This window comes from Ixodes scapularis, unplaced genomic scaffold (assembly GCF_016920785.2).
Source record: "Ixodes scapularis isolate PalLabHiFi unplaced genomic scaffold, ASM1692078v2 PGA_scaffold7__128_contigs__length_106722199, whole genome shotgun sequence".
Classification (NCBI taxonomy): Eukaryota; Metazoa; Arthropoda; class Arachnida; order Ixodida; family Ixodidae; genus Ixodes; species Ixodes scapularis.
In genome coordinates, this window is record NW_024609882.1 from 18164989 (window position 1) to 18186762 (window position 21774).

Consider the following 21774-nt stretch of genomic DNA (forward strand, 5'->3'; position numbering starts at 1 on the left):
ACTCCAAGCTCTATCTCAGCCACCTGCGTTACTGAATGGCAAGTACACAAACGAGGACGGATCTTTGACGCCTGAAACTGAAATGTGTATCGACTCCCTGATCCCCGGACAACAATTTCCTGATTTTACTGACACAGAAAATGGCTCTACCACAGATGACGAAGGTTTCACTCTCGTGAAATACAAGAAGGCAAAGAAACGGTGTCATGAGGCCAAGTCACTATCCTCGAGCAGCAGTACGATCATATCTGTGGGCTCAAAGAAATCGTCTCTAACTGTCATCTACATGCCAGTAGACCAAACAAAAGTGATCACCAAATTAAACCAACTAAGACTGTCAGAGCTGCTTGAGTCGAAAGCGCCCGGCTCCATAATTCAGATCAGACCGAACTACAGGCTCAACTTGATATCTGTCGATATACGAAATAGTGACGGCCTGTCATCTCTCCTGAAGGTGACCTCTCTGTTGGGTATCTCTGTCAGACCCTTTGAGCCCCGTTCTCAAGCCCAGGCAACGGGAGTCATCAGAGGAGTCGACACCAACATCGACAGTGCCGAGATTCATGCACAGCTAAAGGCCAACAACAACGCATCTGTTACATCGGTTCGTCGAATGGGTACGTCCACCACAGTAGCAATAACTGTCTCGTCGTCAAGACTTCCTGAATACGTTCTCCTCGGTCTAGTACGTCACAAGGTAGAGCCATTTTTGGAAAAGCCAATTCAATGCCATCAATGCTGTCATTTTGGGCACGTTAGGTCCACTTGCCGTAACTCTCCAACGTGTTCACGTTGCGCCGGACCACACCAGCGAAATCACTGTGACGCTGATACAATGACAGTTCGGTGCTGTAACTGTGGTAAAGAACACGAAGCGACATCGCATCAATGTGCAAAATGGAAACATGAGTTGGAAATGCGTCACCAAAGACAAGAAGCTGGGAGCACATCACCCGCTAAACCTGCCCAGGAGACGGTCGACAGTGCTCTTGAACGAAACAAACCTGCCCTACTAGATCCTCAACGCGACGCGCGAATCCATAAGAATACAAAGACGAACACCGGCTCCACTGGCTACAATGAGCAACAGACGACAAATACTTCTATGAAGGACAAAGCCTCGTCTCAACAAGGACGCTCGACTGATGTTCCTGACTCCCGAAGGCATACCCAAGGCCGGTGGCAAATGCCTCAAAGACAACCTTACAAGGACGCGCTGGTAGGAACGTTACCAAGAAAACAAGAGTCAAGACCTGAAAAAGACCCTCCTTCTTCGCCAGAAGCAACATCTGGGATCTGGTCAACCATTATCATAATTGCAGAAAGTCGCATACGACAGTATCTCACCCAGTGCACGTCCCCAGTGGCTCACCTTGCTCTGCAAGCATTGGATATTTTTTTCCCAATTTTAATTAATTTAATAAGCTAGAATATGGACATATCAACAACTGCAGCGCACTAAGATGTGCACTGCCTCCATTGAAGAACTAATTAGTGACTCAACACTATTCCAATGGAATGCAAGAGGACTCCAGTCAAACATGTCAGATTTTCGACAATTCACACATCATCATCACTTCCCTATAATTGTAATTTGTGAACCAAACCTTCCAAAAGATTTTAGGCTCTCAGGGTACGAGATTTTCACATCCCTGCGGTCAAATGGACCCAGTCGAGTTATGCTTGCTATACGCAAAGACCTTACATATGTCAATCATCTCATTACACCCCATGCAGACAATGAATACGTATCTGCCACAGTAAGAAACGGCAATCGCTCCTTTTCAGTTATAGCGGCCTACATATCACCACGTGCAAAATTTGATGGCGCGCACTTTGAAGTTGTAATGAACAACTGCGCTCCCCCTTACATCCTGTCAGGCGATTTCAACGCTCACCATCCCATTTGGGGAGGTACGCATATAAACAATCGAGGCAGAAAACTTTTAGACTCTTTGAGCTTACACAGTCTAAACATATTGAACGATAGTAGTCCCACATACCTACGCGGCACTACATACAGTAGCTGCCTCGACCTAACGTTCGTCTCTCAAGAACTGGTGCCTTCTAGCTTGTGGTTTACTGATATCGAAACACGCGGCAGTGACCATATCCCAACTTACACCATCCTGAAGGGATTTTCAAGCCGAAAAATTGGCCACACTTTTCGTCGTACAAATTGGCAAGCCTACCAAACATCAATGGAGTCTTTCTGCGAGTCTTCTACTAACCTTCAAGACTTCAGTGCTGCTGTTGCTGTTGCTGCCAAAAGTGAAACCAGAAGCTACAATCCTCCTGCGACCCGGACTGCAATCGATGGGGAGTATGAACATCTACGTGCTAAGCGTCGTCGCTCGGAAAGACGGTACCGAAGGACCAAGGATATGCAGGATCTACGTGAATCTCGCCGCACGCAGAAAAAAATAGGTCGATACCTACAGAAACTAGGAAGGGTCAAATAGAGGACGAATTGCTCAAAGTTAGATCCAAGGAAACCTCTTACGGGAGTCTGGCGTATGGCGCGTGGACAACGGACACCTCAACAGCAACGATATCCGTTCCGTGCTTTATCTCTGCGCCTAAACGTGACTGAGATAGAGGTCGCCGAGAACTTCTGCAGCCGTCTCACCCAACAGCCGGCGGGATCTAATTTATCGTTTGGTCTCATGCAAGCAATCGTGCCACCATCGTCCGACGACAGAATGAATTTTCCCTTTCGGCCAGATGAACTCCAGGCAGCTTTGGCTGCAGTGAAGCGGACCTCGACTCCGGGACCCGACGACGTTACGTATAGCGCCCTTGCCAACCTAGGCCCACGAGGTCAAAAACAACTTCTTGATTTGTTCAACAATTCATGGGAAACGGGTCAGGTACCATCAGTATGGAAGAAGGGGCGTATCATACCCATTCTCAAACCAGGAAAGTCGCCCTACGACATATCATCTTATAGACCAATAGCTTTATCAAGCTGCATTGGGAAGCTAATGGAGAAAATGGTAAATTATCGCCTTGAATGGTACCTAGAAAATACCGATCAGTATCCGGACGTAATGTCTGGATTTCGACGTGGACGAAGTTCTTTGGACAAGGTCATAGACCTCGTCACCTTTGTAGAACAGAACAAGAAGGAACGACGAATAACTACAGCCGTCTTCCTTGATGTCATGGGCGCATACGACAATGTGACCCACGAGGCCGTTCTAAATGCGGTAGAGGAACTTGGAATTGGTGGCCGCATGTTCTGCTGGTTAGAGAGCTACCTCACAGGGAGATCTATATATATGTCAACGTTCGACGGAAATACAAGTTCTCACATCCTCACAAAAGGCGTACCACAAGGCGGGGTATTAAGCCCAATTTTGTTTAATATGGTTTTGATAAATCTAATCCGCGAATTACCAACCACGGTACATGCATCTATTTATGCTGATGACATTTGTATCTGGGCGACCGGTGTCACACGTCCTCAGATACGGGCGAGACTCCAAAGCGCTCTGAAAGTTACCCATAAGTATCTCATCGAACGTGGACTTCAAATATCAACTTCCAAATCAGGTGTGATCACGTTTTCCCGCAAGTTAATGGACAGATACCCTATTACTATCTGTGGAGAAAAACTTCCGTACGTCCGGAAGCATACGTTTCTAGGGGTAACTTTGGATCGAGGCTTAACGTGGACGCCTCATGTATCCCGACTGAAAATGAAGCTGACATCCATAGTGCATTTCATGCGATTCATCAGTGGCACAACATGGAGTGCAACTGTTGGTTGCCTACAGCGACTGTTCGAAGCCTTCTTCCTCGGACTTCTGAGGTACACCTTACCGGTCATCAACAACACCTGCATTACCAATATACGAGCCCTCCAAAGCATCCAGGCGCAGGCTCTACGAACCTGTTTAGGGCTACCCCGCTCTGCTTCCACGCCCGGGACAATTGCGGAGGCTCGCAGGTTTCCAATTGAAGCATACATGATACAAGAGACGCTGCGGTTGCACTTGAGGCACCTTACACAACATTCTCGCCACCACTTAGCAACGTTACCTACAAACAGACCAAAGTCCAGCTTCTCCAGAACGATAAGAAAGCACAATACTACTCTAAATAATTTCAATCGACCATCTATTAAGAGCATACCGCCATGGACATTCTTGACTCCAGAAGTAGTGCCGTACATCAAAGGCATTCATAAGAAGTCATCAACTCCACTGCCTGTACTGAAACAACTGGCATTAAGGGTCATTAATGAAACATACGGCTCGACGACACATGTATACACCGACGGATCCTCTTCTGAAGAACGAGCTGGAGCTGGGATTGTAATACCCGCCCACAGTAATTCTTCCAGTTTTGAAATAGGACACAAAACGACATCAACGGCATCTGGGTTAGCGGCCATACGAGAAGCAGTAAGGTACATCCTGTGTCAAGCACCCCAGAACTGGACCATCTTCAGTGACTCAAGACCAGCGCTACAAATAATCCAGTCTTCTATGAAAAATAATGCGTACGACTTTCTGGCATACCAAATCTTCTGCACCTGCCACCGGGCCCTCCAGCAGGGTCATCACATAACTCTTCAGTGGATACCAGGTCATTGTGGTGTCGCCGGCAATGAGGCAGCAGATAGTGCAGCAAAATCAACCAGTAACGGCAAGAAAATTTGCATACCCTACTCCAGGTGTGACACGAAAATTCTAGTTCAAGACGTGGCAAAAGCAATTTCACAAAACTACTGGATGAATCCACATTACCACCATCCCAGGCTATACTCCCTTGATCCCCAACTTGCATTCCGCGTTCCATCTGAACTTTCAAGACAGCTAGAGGCGGTCCTGCACCGACTAAGGCTTGGTGTGGCATATACACCGCAGTTCCTTTATCGGATTCAAAGGAGAGATTCCTCGAACTGTCCAAGCTGCGAAGTTGAAGGGACAATTCAACACATCCTGTGTGAATGTGATAAATTCGAAGAGGATCGACAAGTGCTGGAACAGAAATTAATGGCGTTGGACTCGCGGCCTTTCTGCTCATCAAAAGTGCTTGGTGCCTGGGACACAACTGACCAATTCATGAAGGCCACGAAGGCCTTGGTAATGTTCCTCACGAACACGGAATTATCAGACACTTTGTAGGGTGCTTAAAAATGCCTGTGAGATCTTGAACATTTGTACCATAGCTCACCCTCATTGACAACTTCACCTCATCTTTCTTCCTCATCGTCATGCCTTTTCTTCCCCCTCCCCCTTCTCCCCAGTACAGAGTAGCCAACCAGAACTTACGTTCAGGTTAACCTCTCTGTCCTTCCTTAATAAACCCTTCTCTCTCTCTCCGCACCACAGTCTCAGGTGCTACATTATGATTAATATTGCTCTCCTAAGATTTTAAGCCTCCTCGCTTGCGCTGACCGACCGAGAAGTAACGAAAATTCAAAAAGCTACAGGAAAGCCGCCCCCAAACCAAACGGAGCGATGCGTCGTCTGCTTACGTTTCTGGTGAGAGTATCCCTCCCAGTATTTTTTCAGAGTTGACAAAGCATCATTTCGTGGTACAAATTTAGCAAAATCAAATTTGTGGTATGTACTTTGAAATCGGGAATTGCACTTTTCTCGGAAAGTACCAGAAAAAAAATATATTTAAGTAAAGTACAAGTACATACTCAGAGAATGCATGTACTTCAAGTAAAGTACAACTTTCCTAAACCTACTTGAAGTGTTATCTTTAAGTGCAATGTACTTAAATAACTTCCCAACACTGATTGGCGAGCACTAGTCATTCTCCAAGAAGCATTTCAAGGCGTAATAAAGCTTCGGGTGCCCGGAGTTCATAATGTCATCGGTTCCTTTATTTCGGTTTCCCGTGAGTGTATGCTGTAAATTATTGCTTTTCCCTGACCTGATTATACACACGGTTAAAATTTTAAAAAGTAGTTATGAGAATGGTCAAAACAAGAAAGTATGTTTTAATAAGGTTTAAAAAGGGGGGGGGGGGGGGGGGGGGGGAGAAAGTTTAAAGTGCGTAGAAAAGTCTTTTTGAGAATGGTCAACACCAGAATGTTTGAAAGGAGAAGGGTTAAAATGAGAAAAGTCGTTTTCAGAATGGTCAAAACCCGAAAGTTTGTTTTGAGAACGGTTTAAGTGAGAAAGGGAGGAAAGCGAAAGTTGTTTTGCACTGGGCTGAAATGAGAAGGTGAAAACGAGAAGGTGGAAAGAAATCCGAACGGGTTCAAATGATAACCACCCCCTTCAGCCGCTGTCCTCCCTGAGTGGGCGTACGGTCACATCCGCCCACATTGCTATCCAAGCAAAAAAAAAAAAAAAAAAACAGAATCACTTGAAATATGAAGTAAAAACGGTGTTTTATACTTCATATGAAATATGAAGTAGAAACTCACTGAGCGTCATCAAAAACCACTACCGCGTTCCGCCACTGCTAGCTCTGCGCCTGCTGCATGAGTGGTAACTTTGGTGCGCCCTCGAGTTTCCCACGAGCTTCAAGTCGTTCTAAAAAGAGCGTATTTAGGGGTTTTCGATGACGCTCTGTAAGTTTCTAATTGAAACCATGTGTCTACGTCCACTAATTAAAAAGTTAATTATCGAGTTTTAATTAATCAGCCGACTGATCGTTATAATTAGCCCCATATACTATGTCCCCCCCCCCCCCGGGCCGTATAACTCACCTGCACAAGCCGCATACGTGCAAGTTGTTGGAACATGCTACGTATAAAAATGATAGTTTTTTTTTAATACTTTTTTTTTTTTGCGTTGACAGTGTGATAGCTCGAAGTGAAATGGAAATACTTTTGGTGCATCCGTGTGTGACGAAGCGATTTTCTTAGTGTAGTCTACGTCGCCAACGTCCGCATTGAAGATGCGATAAAAATATAATTTTTTGCTCGGAGTAATTTCTTTTAAAAATCTTTCAAGGACATTGATATGAGGGCCTAACTCATCTCCTCGAAAATCATTTACACGAATATCCTCTTTAAGATGCCTTTTAGGAGAGACGAACTTAAGCCATCTTACCCGTGTGGCACACATGCAATGACTACCGCTGCACTATCCGTTCCACCTTCGAACGCGCCCATTTATTTATTCGAGTATAATTTTGTCCCTCCCGAGAACCGCCGAAGCCGGTACAGGTTGAACGACGACCACACAACCTGTCATCGCTGGACGTACGAACGCATCCAACCGACAGGTCTTGGCGTGAGCAAAATATCCGCACCTTGCCGAAGCAGGGGGACGAAGCGAGCCGAGAGAACGGTGCGATCGTTTGCTCAGACGACGCCATCTCGCATCGCACACACTCCGCTTCACCTAACAATGGAACTCGAAAGACGCTATGCGAGCCGTCGAAGCCAATCCGATGCCGTTTTTTGTGTCACGTGACCTTCGATTTGGACGCAGTGACGCGTAGTTACACGAACAGAAAGCCAGAGCGCAAACGAGCTGGTGAAGATTAGACATAACATGTAACCTCGAGAATGCACGGTAAGCAAAGGAAGACACACACGCGCAAGTCACTAGGCCTTATCTGTTAATAATAACAATAATAATAATAATAATAATAATAATAATAATAATAATAATAATGTTGATTTTATGTGCCCCAAAACAACCACGCGGGTCTTCACATTGGCGCACACGAGAAGATAAAAAGAAGAAACACAACACAAGCACAACATCAAATGTACAAATTATGGTTCAGCGACGATAGAACACGCGCAAGATCCACGACGAACCCCATGCGTAGTACACTTTTGACGTCGTCCGATCGGTCCCGTCATCAGCTCGTCGGGTAAACTGCCTCTGGACAGTCGGAAATAAGTTAGCCTCAGTGGGCGTCTGGTGTTTCAGCTGCGGATGAGAAATTTAGCCAGTACAACTGCTAGCCTGCAGGGTCTCTGACGTGCACCACACAGTATAGTGATACATACGACCGCACGGCGGCACCATGCTCGTATTTCTGTAAAGTCGCGCGCACACAGCTAATAAATACTATACTACGCCATACAAAAGACTGTGTCTAGCAAACACTGCCTGGGGCCGTACAAAAATTGTCGGCAGACATATATGTTCTGAGCATGCATATACGTGCAGCAGCACAGTGTTTCCAAACAAACCCGTTTTGCCCACACCAGGTGGGGGCATATTCTATAGTCACGTGATCTACGTTCCCAGCGTGCTCGATTGGCTGGAATGGCTCGTAGCTTCCGCTGCGGTCCATCGCAAAGTAATGAAGCGGACTGTGGTCGCGCACTCACACACCAAGCCCTGCAGGCCCCACGTCGTAAATGAGAGAAAGAAGAGAAAGAAAAAAAGAAAAGGTGCGTTCGCAAGGAGGGGGCAGTCAAAGTGGGACACCGCCGTAAAACGCGTTTTTACGACGTCGTCCCATCCTCGGTCCTGACCCAGCCTTCACCCTGGAGAGTGCAAATTTACAGGTGGCTCGCGCTTGTTTTGTACGAAAACCGCGGCGAAGAAGAGCCCGCCGCATCTTCTTCTCTGTACGACGGCCGGCTCGGCTGGGCTCCCTGTCAGCGCCGTCAGCTGGGCTGACAGCCCACCCCGCGCCCTCAACAAAAGGCCCGTCTCCGCCACGAGCGCGTCTGCCTTATTGTTGTATTTCTTTCTTGTCCCGTGTCATGTTTTATCTCGTTTATTTTAGCTCGTAGCTTTCCGCGGGCAGGGCAGCGTATTGGCGAGGAAGCGGAGATCTCGATTGGCAAACAGACGACGTCCACACGGTTAAAAAACCACCAATCGGAAAAAAAAAAAAAGGGGGAGTTTTGTTTGTTCTTATGCGAGGTCATATTTTATTTGCGGCTTGAATGGGATTTGATTATGATAACATTCTATTAATGTAAACTATTTGCAAGAAACCCTAAAAGCATGGGGAAAGGATCCCTGCGCGTTTAGGGAAGGAAAACTACTGCGTGATTTTGTAAGGATTGCTTCTGAATGACGTGTGAACTTTAGATGGCTTTGGCTGATTTTCTTGCATAGAGTCAGCTTGTAATTGAAAGATAAACTTGAATATGGGACAGGCCAATGTAGAAATAGTAGCAATGCCGCTGTGCCTTTTATGCGTTTGTCTTTGTTTTAACATCCATTCTAACTACAACAAAAATCTGGGATTTTTGTCGGATATGAAAGAATACGAGAGATGACGGAAAGACAGATGCTCCATGTTAAGAGATGAAGAGTGTGATGACTCAAATAAAAAAAACGTCCATAATCCGATGGTAATAATTCGGGGCATTTTTATACTGTACTCGGCTAAACATGCCGACTGTATTTAAAAAAAAAATAAAAAATAAAAAAAAGAACACGTTTAAACAACATTTAGTTTCGAGTTTTGCAGTTTGCTCTCGCACAAACACGGTAATGTTTTAAAGATATTTGTCGCTTGTTCCCTGTTTAGAGGCTCCTTTTATGTTTGCAATCCTGATAATTCTTGAGGCATTCACATATTGTTGAAGGGAGGCTCAAATTTCCCGCAAAACTATGTCAGCCAGTTTGTAATATGCGGGATATGCGCCAGTGCCGCCATCTAGCCAGTAAGGATCAAAACACGTTAGAAGCGTCACAAGTCAAGTAGCCATACCGAAGCCGGTCGACCGATCCAGTGACGCTTAGCCAAAGCTATCCAAAGCCATTTCTGTTCCTTCTGTGCTGTTGCTCCGAATTTACCAAGGGATGATTGGGGCGTTGTGTACAATGCGGTATTGGTGTAGCGGTTGCTTCGTTTACTAATCAATGCCCGCTTTATGGAACGCAGCTGATGCCAGTTGTACGATTCGAAAGCTAATTATCAGCGCTTGAAATCTCCGACAGCAAGTGATACGATAGAGGCGGTGGGATGAACTGCTCGCGATAAGTCTTCGTTATCGAATTCGTGATTTGGACACTGGCGGAACGGTAGTGATACTACCGCGCAAGGTAACTGTACTGTTTCCTCTTGGTAATTCCTAACTGTGGAGTGCATATTTAAACGCAGTGCAGCGATTGTCGGTAGGAGTTTCAGGTCCTGTGCTCAGGTTTGTTTACTTTTTTTCTGTGGCGCCAGCTGCGTCACTTTCGTTGATGGTTCTCGCTTCATTCCTTTGCTGTGTCCATGCAACGAAATGCGACTGAAAACCGCCTGTTCGGAGGATGAAAATATTTTCACCGTTTTCTCGTGGGAATTCTAGGTCGCAATGTCGCTGTGGAACAGTCCCGGAGGCAGGAACGCCCAAAACTACGGAAGCACTACGCAGGGCTTTGGGTCAGCTGCAAGTCCTTCCAGAATGTCAAGTAAGTCGTGAACGTAATTTTTTTTTTTCGTGGTTTCTAACAGACAGAGCGATCAGCCAGTTATGCCAAGACCCGAAGTTAGTACTGATGTAGGACATGTCTGTCGTTTTGATGATTTCAGATCCTGTACAGCGCTTCCACCAGCTTTCTGACAACATCAGTTCGAATATCTTCTCCATTAATACTGCAAGTGAGTGCGCTTTAGTCTCTTCTTACGAGGACATGTCATTCGGTGCCGTAACTATGAGCAGTGACCGGTAAACTGAAGTGATGTTGAATGCATGTGTTGTGTCATTTGCGATACCTGGCTGTCTTGTATGTCCTGAAAACCTCGCTGTCCACAGCATCAACTCTTGAACGGGCAACAAAGCAGCTTGGCACTCAGGCAGACACAGAAGCCTTCAGAGACAAGATGTGAGTGATTTTAGAACAAGCAATTTGTGTTGAGCAAATTTGACTTAAGAATACAACTGCAGTATTCACCTTTAGATTGCCTTGCCACTTGCATTTTGATGTGGCAAACTCCTTCTTGCTGCATTGAAAAGATCAGAGAGAGAGAGAGAGAGACAGAGATAGCTGCGTTGGTGCAAAAACTGTCTTTTGCAGTCATTTGACCCAGCAGAATGCAAATGCTACCATCAAGATGACCTCAGCCTCGTTGCATGATCTGGCTGGCTTAATTGGACCTGCAGATAAGGTGAGTAAGTAACTGAGAAAGTGTTAATCAGCAGGGCACAACATATCCCGTTTTGTAATCGAAGCTCACTCTGCTCCTCTTTCCTTGAACAGCAACTGAGGCTTCAGTCAGACCGGCTCCGCAATGAGTTTCAAGAGGTGGTGAAGCGTTACAGCAACTTGCAGAAAGTTGGTTGCCTTCTCTTTCTACTTACTCCACTGTTGTCTTTTTGCTGTCTTTGTTCAGTTTCATTCCTGCGAGGTTGACTCTTTAAAACATTTGTGTTGAGGGGAGGCATTGAATATTGGGTGGCATAAATAAGATTTTATTATTATCTTTCTTCCAAAGTACTGTTTCTAACTGTACCTCTAAAGGCTGGCTGCTTCAAACATGTGCATTTGAGTATGGCCGACAGCGGTGCATCTGCTTGTGACTGTTTACGACAAGAGAATACTATCTACCACGTAGCCTTGGAACACTTTCTATCTCTGTATCAATAGTCTCAAGGTTGTACAATATTTGCGAGATCAGGTCTGGGCACATCTATGACAGATGCATGGTCACCTATGACAAGGATTCCGTGTTTGCGGAGTTCATTTTTCGTAAAATTCTGAGTTCGTCTTCCTCCGAAAAATCATGGTTTATTGAAGTTTAAATTTGTTAGATTTATAATAATTAACTTAATTTACCTGTGTTCCCAATTTTTTTTAATTTTCAGAAAAAAAATAAAACAAGCCTGGACACAAACATACCCTAAATTCATTAGATCGAATAATCTTTCTGCAGCTGTATTTGACATTGCATCCCTTGCCATTGGCAATACTAACCATCTCACGACAAATATTGCAAAGAAGTGTTTTCCTCAACAACATTCAATACTTATGAATAACTAAATCTTGGACGCAGCCGCTGGGAAGCACGGAAGCTCTAGCCGCTCTGCCCCTTCATTGAAATATACAGGTTCATAGCTATCAATGTTATAAAAACACTACCTGTCCTTGCTCTAAGAAGCACACAAATAGTATGGTCCACATTAGAAACCTAAACAATGGCTTTTGTCGTGAGCCATTGCCCTGAATGAACCTTGACGATTTCAAGATTTCAAATAAAATTAAAGTGGCCTCTCCTCGTGACCACTGACCCAGTACTCTTAACGAAATTTGTAAAACACCGTCTTTCTGCCTTTTAGTTTGCCATCGGGAACTCAAAATTGTGAGTTTTTCGGATAAATCCGAGTTAACAGAAACTTTACCGGCGAGTGTTCCTCTGATTTTTTCGGATTCATCTAAAAACATGGAACCCCGCTAGTAACATTAAAAATCCCAGTAATGTTTCAGGTGCACAATGAAATAATCATATGTAAAATGGACACATATTGGAAGAGAGGGCAGCCCGACGGGTGCCACCAATTTGTTGTTCTCTTGTAAGTGGCCACAAGCGGTTGTAATGCAGTCTATCACACTCGAAATGCCAATGTGCGAACTAGCCTCGATACTCTCCAGTCTGTAAGTAAAAACTCAATTAAGCGGCACCAAGCTGAATGGAGCAATGTGTCTTGCGTGGCGGAAGGCTCCATGCAAAGAGGAGAAAAAGGAAGAAGTGAAGGAAAGCTCTTAAATTACCTCTGTCTTTGTACCGGCCTTTATGTTCCAGACAAAAGACAGTAATATGTAGGGCTGTAAGACTTATGAAAGGGATTGGCCCATCGTGCTTATTTGAAGCACCCGCCGGTCATTAAGGACATCCTGGTCCAAACTAGGGGAGGAATTCACAGCTTAGGTTCCAGCCTCTTAACTAACTCTTCCACAAATCGAGAGATAACGAGGGTTGTGGAGCCCACAGTCGCAGCAAAGAAGCTTATAATGTTCACTACTGTTCCACACAAAATGGCACTGGGGGCTTGCCCTTTACTATTTAAGGAATTAACTTAAACTTGATAATCCGATTTACAGTGCTTGTTCCTTCGTAACCGTCCTTTCGTGTTTCACACGTCAACCTGTTTCCAGGAGGTAGCGACACGGCAGAGGTACAGCATGTGTAAACCGGCCGCGGCACCTCGCACAAGGACCAGCGGCTGGGGTGGGCTTGAGGCCCAGAGAGAAGAAGAGGAGGCTGCACTAATCCCGGGCCTTGAGAGTCCCCAGAGCCCTGTCCAGCAGCAGCAGCATCTAGTTGCAGATCTGGACTATGAGAATGTATGTACACTTTCTTAGCGTGGATTTTCTTTTGGTGTTCTGCTTGCTACCGACATAATGCATCTAGTACGCTATCCAGAAGGATAATTTTCTACAACATTTCTTTTACAGCGAAGCTGTTGAGGGCTAGTTTCCCCAGTTTCGTGTCCGTGGTCAAATAAAATCTTAACAGAACTCTCTGGACAGCTACCGCCATCTATGAACGACAACCAGACAGCCGGCAAGCCGGTTGTCTGGTTGCCGCCGTCGCTCGTAGATGGCAGCACATAGAACAGCTCCGCTGCTCTTCCTTCTTCACCAGAGTGGAAAGGCTGAAAGCTTTTTTAAGCTCCCCTAACTTTTAGTGAACTGTTCTTTTTGAAAGAATGCAGTTTGTTATAACAGCTACTGTGTTTATGCATATCGAGATCACATTTTTAAACATAAAAGTCCTGCGACTGCTCTACTGGGCGCATGGAAGCCAAATATTGCCGATTGTGGTTGCATTTGGACCTAAACAGAGTAGTCTGCTCGGAGACAATGAGCATACCATATACTATCGGGCCCTAGGTAAACGCAGACTTGTACCCTACGCATTACAAGTAATCGAATTACTTGTAATCGATTACTTTTTGGAGTTATTTTGCAATGAGTTTATTACTTTTATTCAGCAGTAATCAGAAGAGTAATCTGATTACTTTTTGAAGTAATAAAATTACTTGTAACCGTTACAATTCGTCCACGAGACACCCCCCCCCCCCCCCCGCCCTCCCCCCCCCCCCCCCCCCCCCCGGCACACACCTTTTTTTTATGAAATGACAAAAATAAAATTTGCTTTTTTTTTTGAACGGAAAAAAGAAAAAAATTTGCGGAGCTGTAGGAAACGAGGTCAATCTCTTTCTATGTACAGTTTCTGTGGAATGTCCGTTTTCTTCTTTTTTTTTTTTTTCGAGCTGGGACTGGGAGTGGGGAGCCCAGGGAAAGCCACAGTGCGCGAAAACGGCCATTCAGGGTGAAGTTTGAGGAAGCAGAATGTAGCTTTGTGAGTCCGTTCAAACTAGCCCCCTCACGCACACACACACAGAAATAAAAAAAAATAAAAAAATCCTGCTTAGGGTACCTACTCACAGCCCGTAGGAGAACCAGAACCGAAGAATGCCTAAAGCGGATGCAAAATATAACAAAGGCAATTGAAATATTTCCCCATTTCCCCTACGTGGTCTTTGCGACAAGCAATGTTTCGAGTTGAGAAGTGGTCGGGGCGATCTCTTCCGCTAATGGATACTACACATGATCCGTATCCAATCCTGGAGCTGCTGCTCTTTTGTATAACGTGCAAGCTCATCCACATGTGAATAATAAAATGAGCGACGCAAACCTTGAGCGAAAACCCTTGCTCAAGGTTAACAAGATCTAGAACCCCCTCCGCTCCTCCCCCCCCCCCCCCCCCCCCCCCACACACACACACTGGCGAACGCCCAAATCATTAAACGTCTTCAAACAAATTCTATGCTTGTGTCCGCATTGTGAAGGTGCAACGACCACGAAGAGGGAGCCAGTTTTTCTTCTTACATACTTGTGCAAATGTGAAATATAGGTTGGAAGTAGTTCATTGTTATGAGCGCTAAAGATGTAAGTCTTCACACAATAAAGTAATCGGAGAAGTAACCATTACTTCTTTAAGTAGTGTCCAATTACTTTTGCCGTCGAGTAATCAAGTAACACCTTTTGGCAGGCTAGTTGGTTCATGATTTGTAGAAATAAATGAACTGCGTAAAGAACGAGGACAGAGGTAGAAACTGCACTCCTTGTGTCGTACTCGTTTCTACCTCTGTCCTCGTCCTTTACGCAGTTCATTTATTTCTACTAATCAAGTAATCTAATAGAATACTTTTTAGCCAAGAGTAAGAGTAATTGTAATCGATTACTTTTTTTTAGTAACGTGTACAAGACTGGGTAAACGTGAGCAGCGTTGTGAATACCTAAGTTCAGATTAGGAAATACGAAATTCACAAAGCAGTAAAATGGAAGCAGGTGTTTTGCACATGAATGAGCACATGCACCTGCTTGCGTGCACCAGTGTATCGGGCGGCAGCTTGAGCCATGTTGTTGCCAGCAGCAGCAAGGAAAGAAATGGAACCTGCTGACACAGATGTAATGCACATGGTCACTGCTGTACAGACTGCTCACATAGAGGTTGTGATCTTTGCTAGACATACCTTAATTCATTTCTGCATCAATTGAATAAATTTCTCCTTATGATGTTCTGAAAAAAATAAGAAAGATTGAAGTTGTGCGCTTTTTCATTCTTACAACATGGTGACGTTGCATACGCTCCAGGAATGATGAAACTTGCTACTTTTAAAGTCAGAAAATGCCACCACGAGACATGAGTTTGCCATGCCTGCCACCTCTGATATCGGTGCCTGAGTGTCATTTATTTCTTTACCATGGATGACCCTTAACTCAGGACTTTACAGTGCTGTGTTAGTAGGATTAAGTCAAGGTAATATTTGCCAATAAATTTTTATGGTGTGCTGCAGGATACTAAGTAGACTTTGGAAGAAAAGAGAGCATGCTTTCAACTCTGCTTTCTTCTACTGTTGGTATGACATTCATACTGCCAGCTAATGAAATCACTGAAACATGATACTTTGGTAAGGCTAGCAATAGCTGTTTGTGCGTTGTTGCTTTTCTAGTGGCTTCTTGCTTTCTTAAACATTTAATGTTCTATCACGCTACGCTTACGTTTTCAAATTATAACGGGACTTTGCACATTCTCTGAAACCGCAGGCCCTCTTGGCCGAACGAGAGCGCCGCATGCGACAGATCGAAACGGACATGCTGGACTGCAATCAGATATTCAAGGACTTGGCTACTTTGGTCCACGAACAAGGAGAAACCATCAGTATGATGCACCCTTTGTTTATCTTCTTGCTGGTTTTCTTGGGACTGTTCAGCTTCCTCGAAGACAATGTACTTGATGTTTGGTTGTTTTTGTCACATTCCAGACAGCATTGAAGGCAACATTGAGAGCACTCAGATCAACACAAGTCAAGCTGTTGACCAACTTCGCAGTGCTGCCCAGTATCAGGTGATTCTCACTGCCTGCTTTGTTACGATGAAGTATGGAAGTATAAGTAAACGATGAACACACTTCAGTGGTCTGCAGACTGCACATACAAAAGTAGTGATGGGCCGAACTTTTGCCGAATCAAAAAGTTGGCGCCGAATCTTCGCCAAACTTTTCTAAAGATTTGGCGAAGATTCGGTGAAAATACAGTGTTGCCAGACCTCAAAGTTGATATATTGTTTTTTATGTGAAAAAAGTTTTTAGGTTTTTCGTAAAATGTATATTGATACAGTTATTACTAAAAGGGTGTTATTCTACAAGATAATTGTATCGGTGTCATTTTTGTGTGTTTCTGGTAATTTTTAAGGGACTTTTTGCAGAAGGGGTGTGACAACAGGGTTGGGTAATACAGTCGAATCTCGTTATAACAGACTTTGATTTTGACCAAGATTTCGGTCTGTTGTAAAAGGAGTATGTTGTATGCAGATATAAGTTCAGTCAATGGTACATAGAGGAAAACCAACCGAACTTCACAAATTGGTATGTTATATCCAAATGTCTGTTGTAACGAGCTTAGACTGTAGCGGCGCAGTCACAATATGCGAGTTTCGGTTTTGAGGCCTCATCAGCGCAAGCCTGTAAGTGTGTATCGTTGAAAAAAAAGGCGATAGCACTGTGTTCTTTTATACTTCCTCTGCAAGTCACCGTTTCGTGCGCGAAAATGAGTGGTAACGGCTGTTGAGCCTTCACCAGAAGAGGTAACAATATTATTGTAAATATGCATGTTTTTTCGATTTGAGTCACCTCAGCTTTGCATAAAAGTGTGCGTCCCATATTCGGAACGTCTCGTTTTTAACTTCTAAAATGCCGGTTTCTGATGTTAGGACGCACCAGACGTTTAGGAAGATGGGAAAAGTCAAGAATGTAGGATGTGCAACGTCAAGCATGGTAGTTCTGTGTTTAGTTTTATGCGGATAGATGAAAACTGGGAAATAACGCTGATTGAAAAGCAATATTATTTTGTTTTGGCACAAACTACTTGTGAGCCAAAAACAGGATTGCTATAATGGCGAGGAGTGTTTTAAGTTACTCGTCAGTCAGTGTCACAATTACCTCGTTGCATCACTGGAAATATCAAATGAAAATCACGTCATCCCGAATGTACCGCATCATTTGTCACTTGCTCAATGAAGTGCGTCATTTTGGCGTCCATTTCTGGTTGATCTTCTGTTCTTGAGGCAGAAAATATTGAAGAGAACCACACTGACAAACGCTGACAAACACAGTTACCATGTCGCCTACTCTGCACCTCTCTGTAACCGCTGGTAGTACTACACGGTACAATGGTAACCGCACGACCGCACAGCGTCCATTTGCAATCCATGGCTGCATAGCGTTCTCGTGCGTGTGCAGATGTTTGCCGAGATTGTGCCTAATCTTTGCCAAACTTTCCTTAAAGGGGCCCTGCAATACCTTTTTGACTGGTTTTTAATTTGCACCGAACCTGAGCGCACTGAACACAGTAACTCAAAGAAACTTTTGTTTTCTCGAATTTCGCTTTATTTTAAAAGTTATAGGCAAATTAGAATTACAAAAACAAGCAAAAAAGAACCTCCTTCTTGACGTCGTAGGCCCTGGCTTGAGTGGGCGTGAAGTAGTGAGCTCATGGAGCGCTCACGGCTGCCACACTTTGTGTCAACGGCTCGAGAGGGCGCCACTAAAGCACGTGTTGGATAGGCTGTATGAAGCGGGCGGCCAGGGCGGCTCACATTGCATTTGCCGCGCGATTAAAAACTAATTCAGCGTAACACTTCATTGGCCACAAACGACAGCAAACACAGAATAAAGATCAGTTCAGAACGCTGAGCCACTTTGTGCTGCCATACCGCCAAATGGCCAAATCGCCCGGCAAGCCCGCTCCGAAAGCCTTTGGAACGCTCGGAACCAGTCGGATCCTCGAGCCGGTATACGAATGCAGCGCCGCCGCGTACATCCGGGACCTTTCTACGCCCGCCGTTTGTTGGAGCCTCATCCCACTAGGCCTTTCTAGTATGCACCGTTTTTTCCGCCGCTCGGTGGCGGGTTTGTCGACGGGTCTCTTCTTGTTTCTATACTTTATAAACTGCATTTGTTTCTTTTCTAATGTAAAATACTGAACAAAAACTACTTTCATACATAATTGGAACGGTTCGCAACTTTTATATTTTGTATCTCGACTAAAAAAAAAGCTTTTAGCGGCTCTGACCAGTAGTAAGCTCAGGACCAAAGACATCACATATTACGCACTTTCGGCAACGCAGGTCGCCCTTGTAGGTGGAGGAGGTTTCCGCGTCGTCCGGTTAAAATATGACTCACTGATATTTAGTTACTCTCTGCGTGCCCGCTGGCTTGCCCGAACCCCAAGAGACATGGAAACTGCAAAAAAGGTAGACACTTAAATATGATTGCAGGGCCCCTTTAAGGGGGGACACTACCCAGAAAAAACAATTTCTGCAAAAAAAGGTTGATTTTGAAAAATGCCATAAATGTCGATCTACCGATGCTGAAAGAAATGTAGAAGTTGGAGCACTTTGAACGCATTTTTCTCCATTCCACTTTTTGGCATAAATTTCACTTTAAGAAAACTATTGTTTTGTTATTACATAACTTGGATTCCTTTTGATGAGTTCTTTGGGGGCGAAATTTTAAGGGGAAGATAACTATGAGCTTGTATTTCTTTTATTTTTATAATTTTTCATGCTCAAGAACTAAAATTTTGAACAAAGGATGGGAATCTAAAAAACAGTATTTGTGTTTATGTGGATTTTTGTCATGAAAGATGGCATAATATAGAAATATAGCTCCATAGTTATCTGCTCTGAATTGTCCTAAAGCAATATAACATGAAAACGACCAATTTATAAGTAATTTCAAAACAATAGTTTTCCTACGCAGGCACACCCACTTTCATCTTAGAGCATTTGCAATTTTTTTTTGTACTTCACCCAAGTGAACAAAGCTTGGCAGAGATGTTCTCAGCATCAACAGAAACAAGCCCTGTAAATGGCTTTTAAATGAGACAAATGGTGTATACATTAACTTTTCTGGCTAGTTTCATTTCACCTTTGAAAAAGTTTGGCATGCCGAAGTTTGCCGAATCTGAAGTTCGGCAGATTCGATCCATCACTATATGAGAGTACTCAAACACTTTTTATTGGCATTAGGGGGGGTGGTGTTTTTTCGTTTCGTGACGTCCATATCTGACTGCAGAGATTACTATTTTTTCGAAGCATGGCTGGATAGGAAATCGGACAAGTGGCATTTGTTGACAAAAAGTAAATGCCATTGACATCGGGACTCTGATAGTACAGTTTACAAATCGATCACTTCATTAATTCTGAATACCATAATTATTATTTTGAGTGAGTATTTCAATAGAAGGACATCATACTTCACATATTAATCAATTAAAAATATGTTTTTATGGCTGAAATACGTAGTACAACTGCTACTGGTTAGTCAGCCTCAAATGAAAGACATGTGAGATTGCAGAGGATGCGAAAGGGATATGAGGAGTATAAGGTTAAAGAGGATTTGGAGATTCTGTGAAAAACAGTTTTTAGAATTTTTGAATGAGCAAAGAGGACATTCTTTATTTTGTTCCTTGCAGGTCTGCTCAGTGTTGCAGGCATGTTGTCAGTGTTGACATCAAATGTTACTGAAAAAAATGTGATTGAAATGGTATATGAAGGTTACTTGCTGCAGATAATTGTGAGTAATTGTGTGATAATTGTGAGACACTTGCTGCAGATAATTGACCCAGTCACTTTTTTGTTAATCCCTCTTTTTTCTTTCGTACACATTGGGAGAGGAAAACACTACTAAGATGTTCTACCTTGCATAAGATAATGTTGTATGCTAGCCTTTAAACAGAGCTTGACCCACAAATTCATTCAGCAGTGAACAAAGTTATACCAATGACAGCGCACATAAGAGCCAAGAGAAGTAGTTAGTGCACAATCATTTGTCTTCTGCAGGCCCTGTTCGTTTGAAACTTGCAAACAAAGTTGTGCAGCCTACTGCAGCAAGAAAACGAAAGAATTTGAAATTGTGTTTGGTGTCTCCCTGATGGTGTTTATCATGCACATGCAGCTTGTATTTCTTACTGACAAGTATGCTTGCATTTTTATTCAATGCACAATTTTTTATCCTTTTCAGAAAAAATATCGCAAGAAGGCTTGTTGCCTCCTCACTCTGGCCGTCATCGGCATTGCGGCCCTTGCTCTGGTCATTTACTTCTCTGCCAGGTAGTCTGTCAAAGCCTGCGTTGTTTGCCCTCGAGGCAGCATCCACAAGGTGCAGTGTTCAAAGACGAATGAGACATTGCGATTATGCTGAGCTGTACTCCCTTTCACCTTACGATGGACCACAGTGAACGCTAAGAGTCGTTCCAGCCAGCCAGTCCAGCGCTGTCAATGCATCACATGACTGTGCGCTTCAAACACCTCTGAGCCCTTCCTGAAGGTGTTATCTGCAATCGATCATAAGGTGAAACAAAGTATGGAGGATGATCAGATAAAGTTCTGAACCAAGTCAAAAACTTTATCTGATCTATGAGCTGTTAATCGTGAGGCAACATTTTTATTGCATGTTAGGTTTGACTGCTGTTGATCAAACAACTTGTGGACTCACAAAGCTCTTACAATCTCTCTCTGGATTAGAGGTTACACATGCACACATTCTTTAGTCCTCTTCTTGCATGTGTTGATGCAGCACTAAATACAAAGGTTATCCAGCTCTTCTGTGAAGGAACTAATGTGATTTATGGTCAGACATATTTTGTAAGGGGCACATGTTGTTTAATTTATGCCTGTGGTATATTTGTGCTTTTGACCATGATAAATAAACCAGACCAAGAATGTTCATCTGTTTTCCCTGTGGCTGTATCTTTCGAGCAACTTGGCTCAATTTGGTAGACGTGAGCAGATTTTTTTGGCACCTTTCCAGCACACCTATCGGTGCTGCAAGGTGCATTTTGAGCAAAGGGTTCTGCTGTATTCATCTTTTGATGCATCTTCTGACAACCAGGTTCTGTCTTATTTTACTGTTGTACTTTCTGGATTATATCGGCTTGCATGCTTAAAGGGACACTGACAGGGTGTTTATGCTCCCCAAGGTTTTTATTTTTACATGACATATCAGAGCTTAACTACCCAGAAAACAATTCGCGGCTCGAAATTTGTTTTCCTTTCGTCCGAAAACCGCCGATCGAGAACTGGCCAGTTTCAATCACGCTCACTCTCTTCTCCGTGGTCACGGGCCATTTTCTATGTTTGAGAGACAACCACCAAATGTAATCAAAGTCGTTGGTCATCGAAGGCACACAAACAATATTAAGAATAGAAAAGAAATATGATACCCATTTTTAGTGGCTTCTAAAAAGCTGCAAATACGTCGGTTGGAGAAAGACAAAAAGCTGCACAGCCACGTGACTTCAGCCCACTCTCTCCTCCTCTATATTTCTTCTTTCTCCCCAGTCCAATTTCGGTCTCGAGTAGTTGCATTTTTTACTTT

General features: G+C 43.9%; 1 protein-coding gene across 1 annotated transcript; it reads left to right on the forward strand.

Moving 5' to 3' along the window:
* The first annotated feature begins 9641 nt into the window (after positions 1-9641).
* On the forward strand, positions 9642-21123 carry LOC8053444 (syntaxin-12). Its single transcript, XM_029990135.4, has 10 exons — positions 9642-9944; positions 10187-10298; positions 10420-10488; positions 10643-10712; positions 10905-10995; positions 11088-11162; positions 12981-13169; positions 15942-16056; positions 16160-16242; positions 20419-21123. The coding sequence occupies exons 2-10, from the start codon at positions 10202-10204 to the stop codon at positions 20509-20511; spliced, it is 882 nt and encodes a 293-aa protein (XP_029845995.2). The 5' UTR covers positions 9642-9944; positions 10187-10201; the 3' UTR covers positions 20512-21123.
* The last annotated feature ends 651 nt before the right edge of the window (positions 21124-21774 follow it).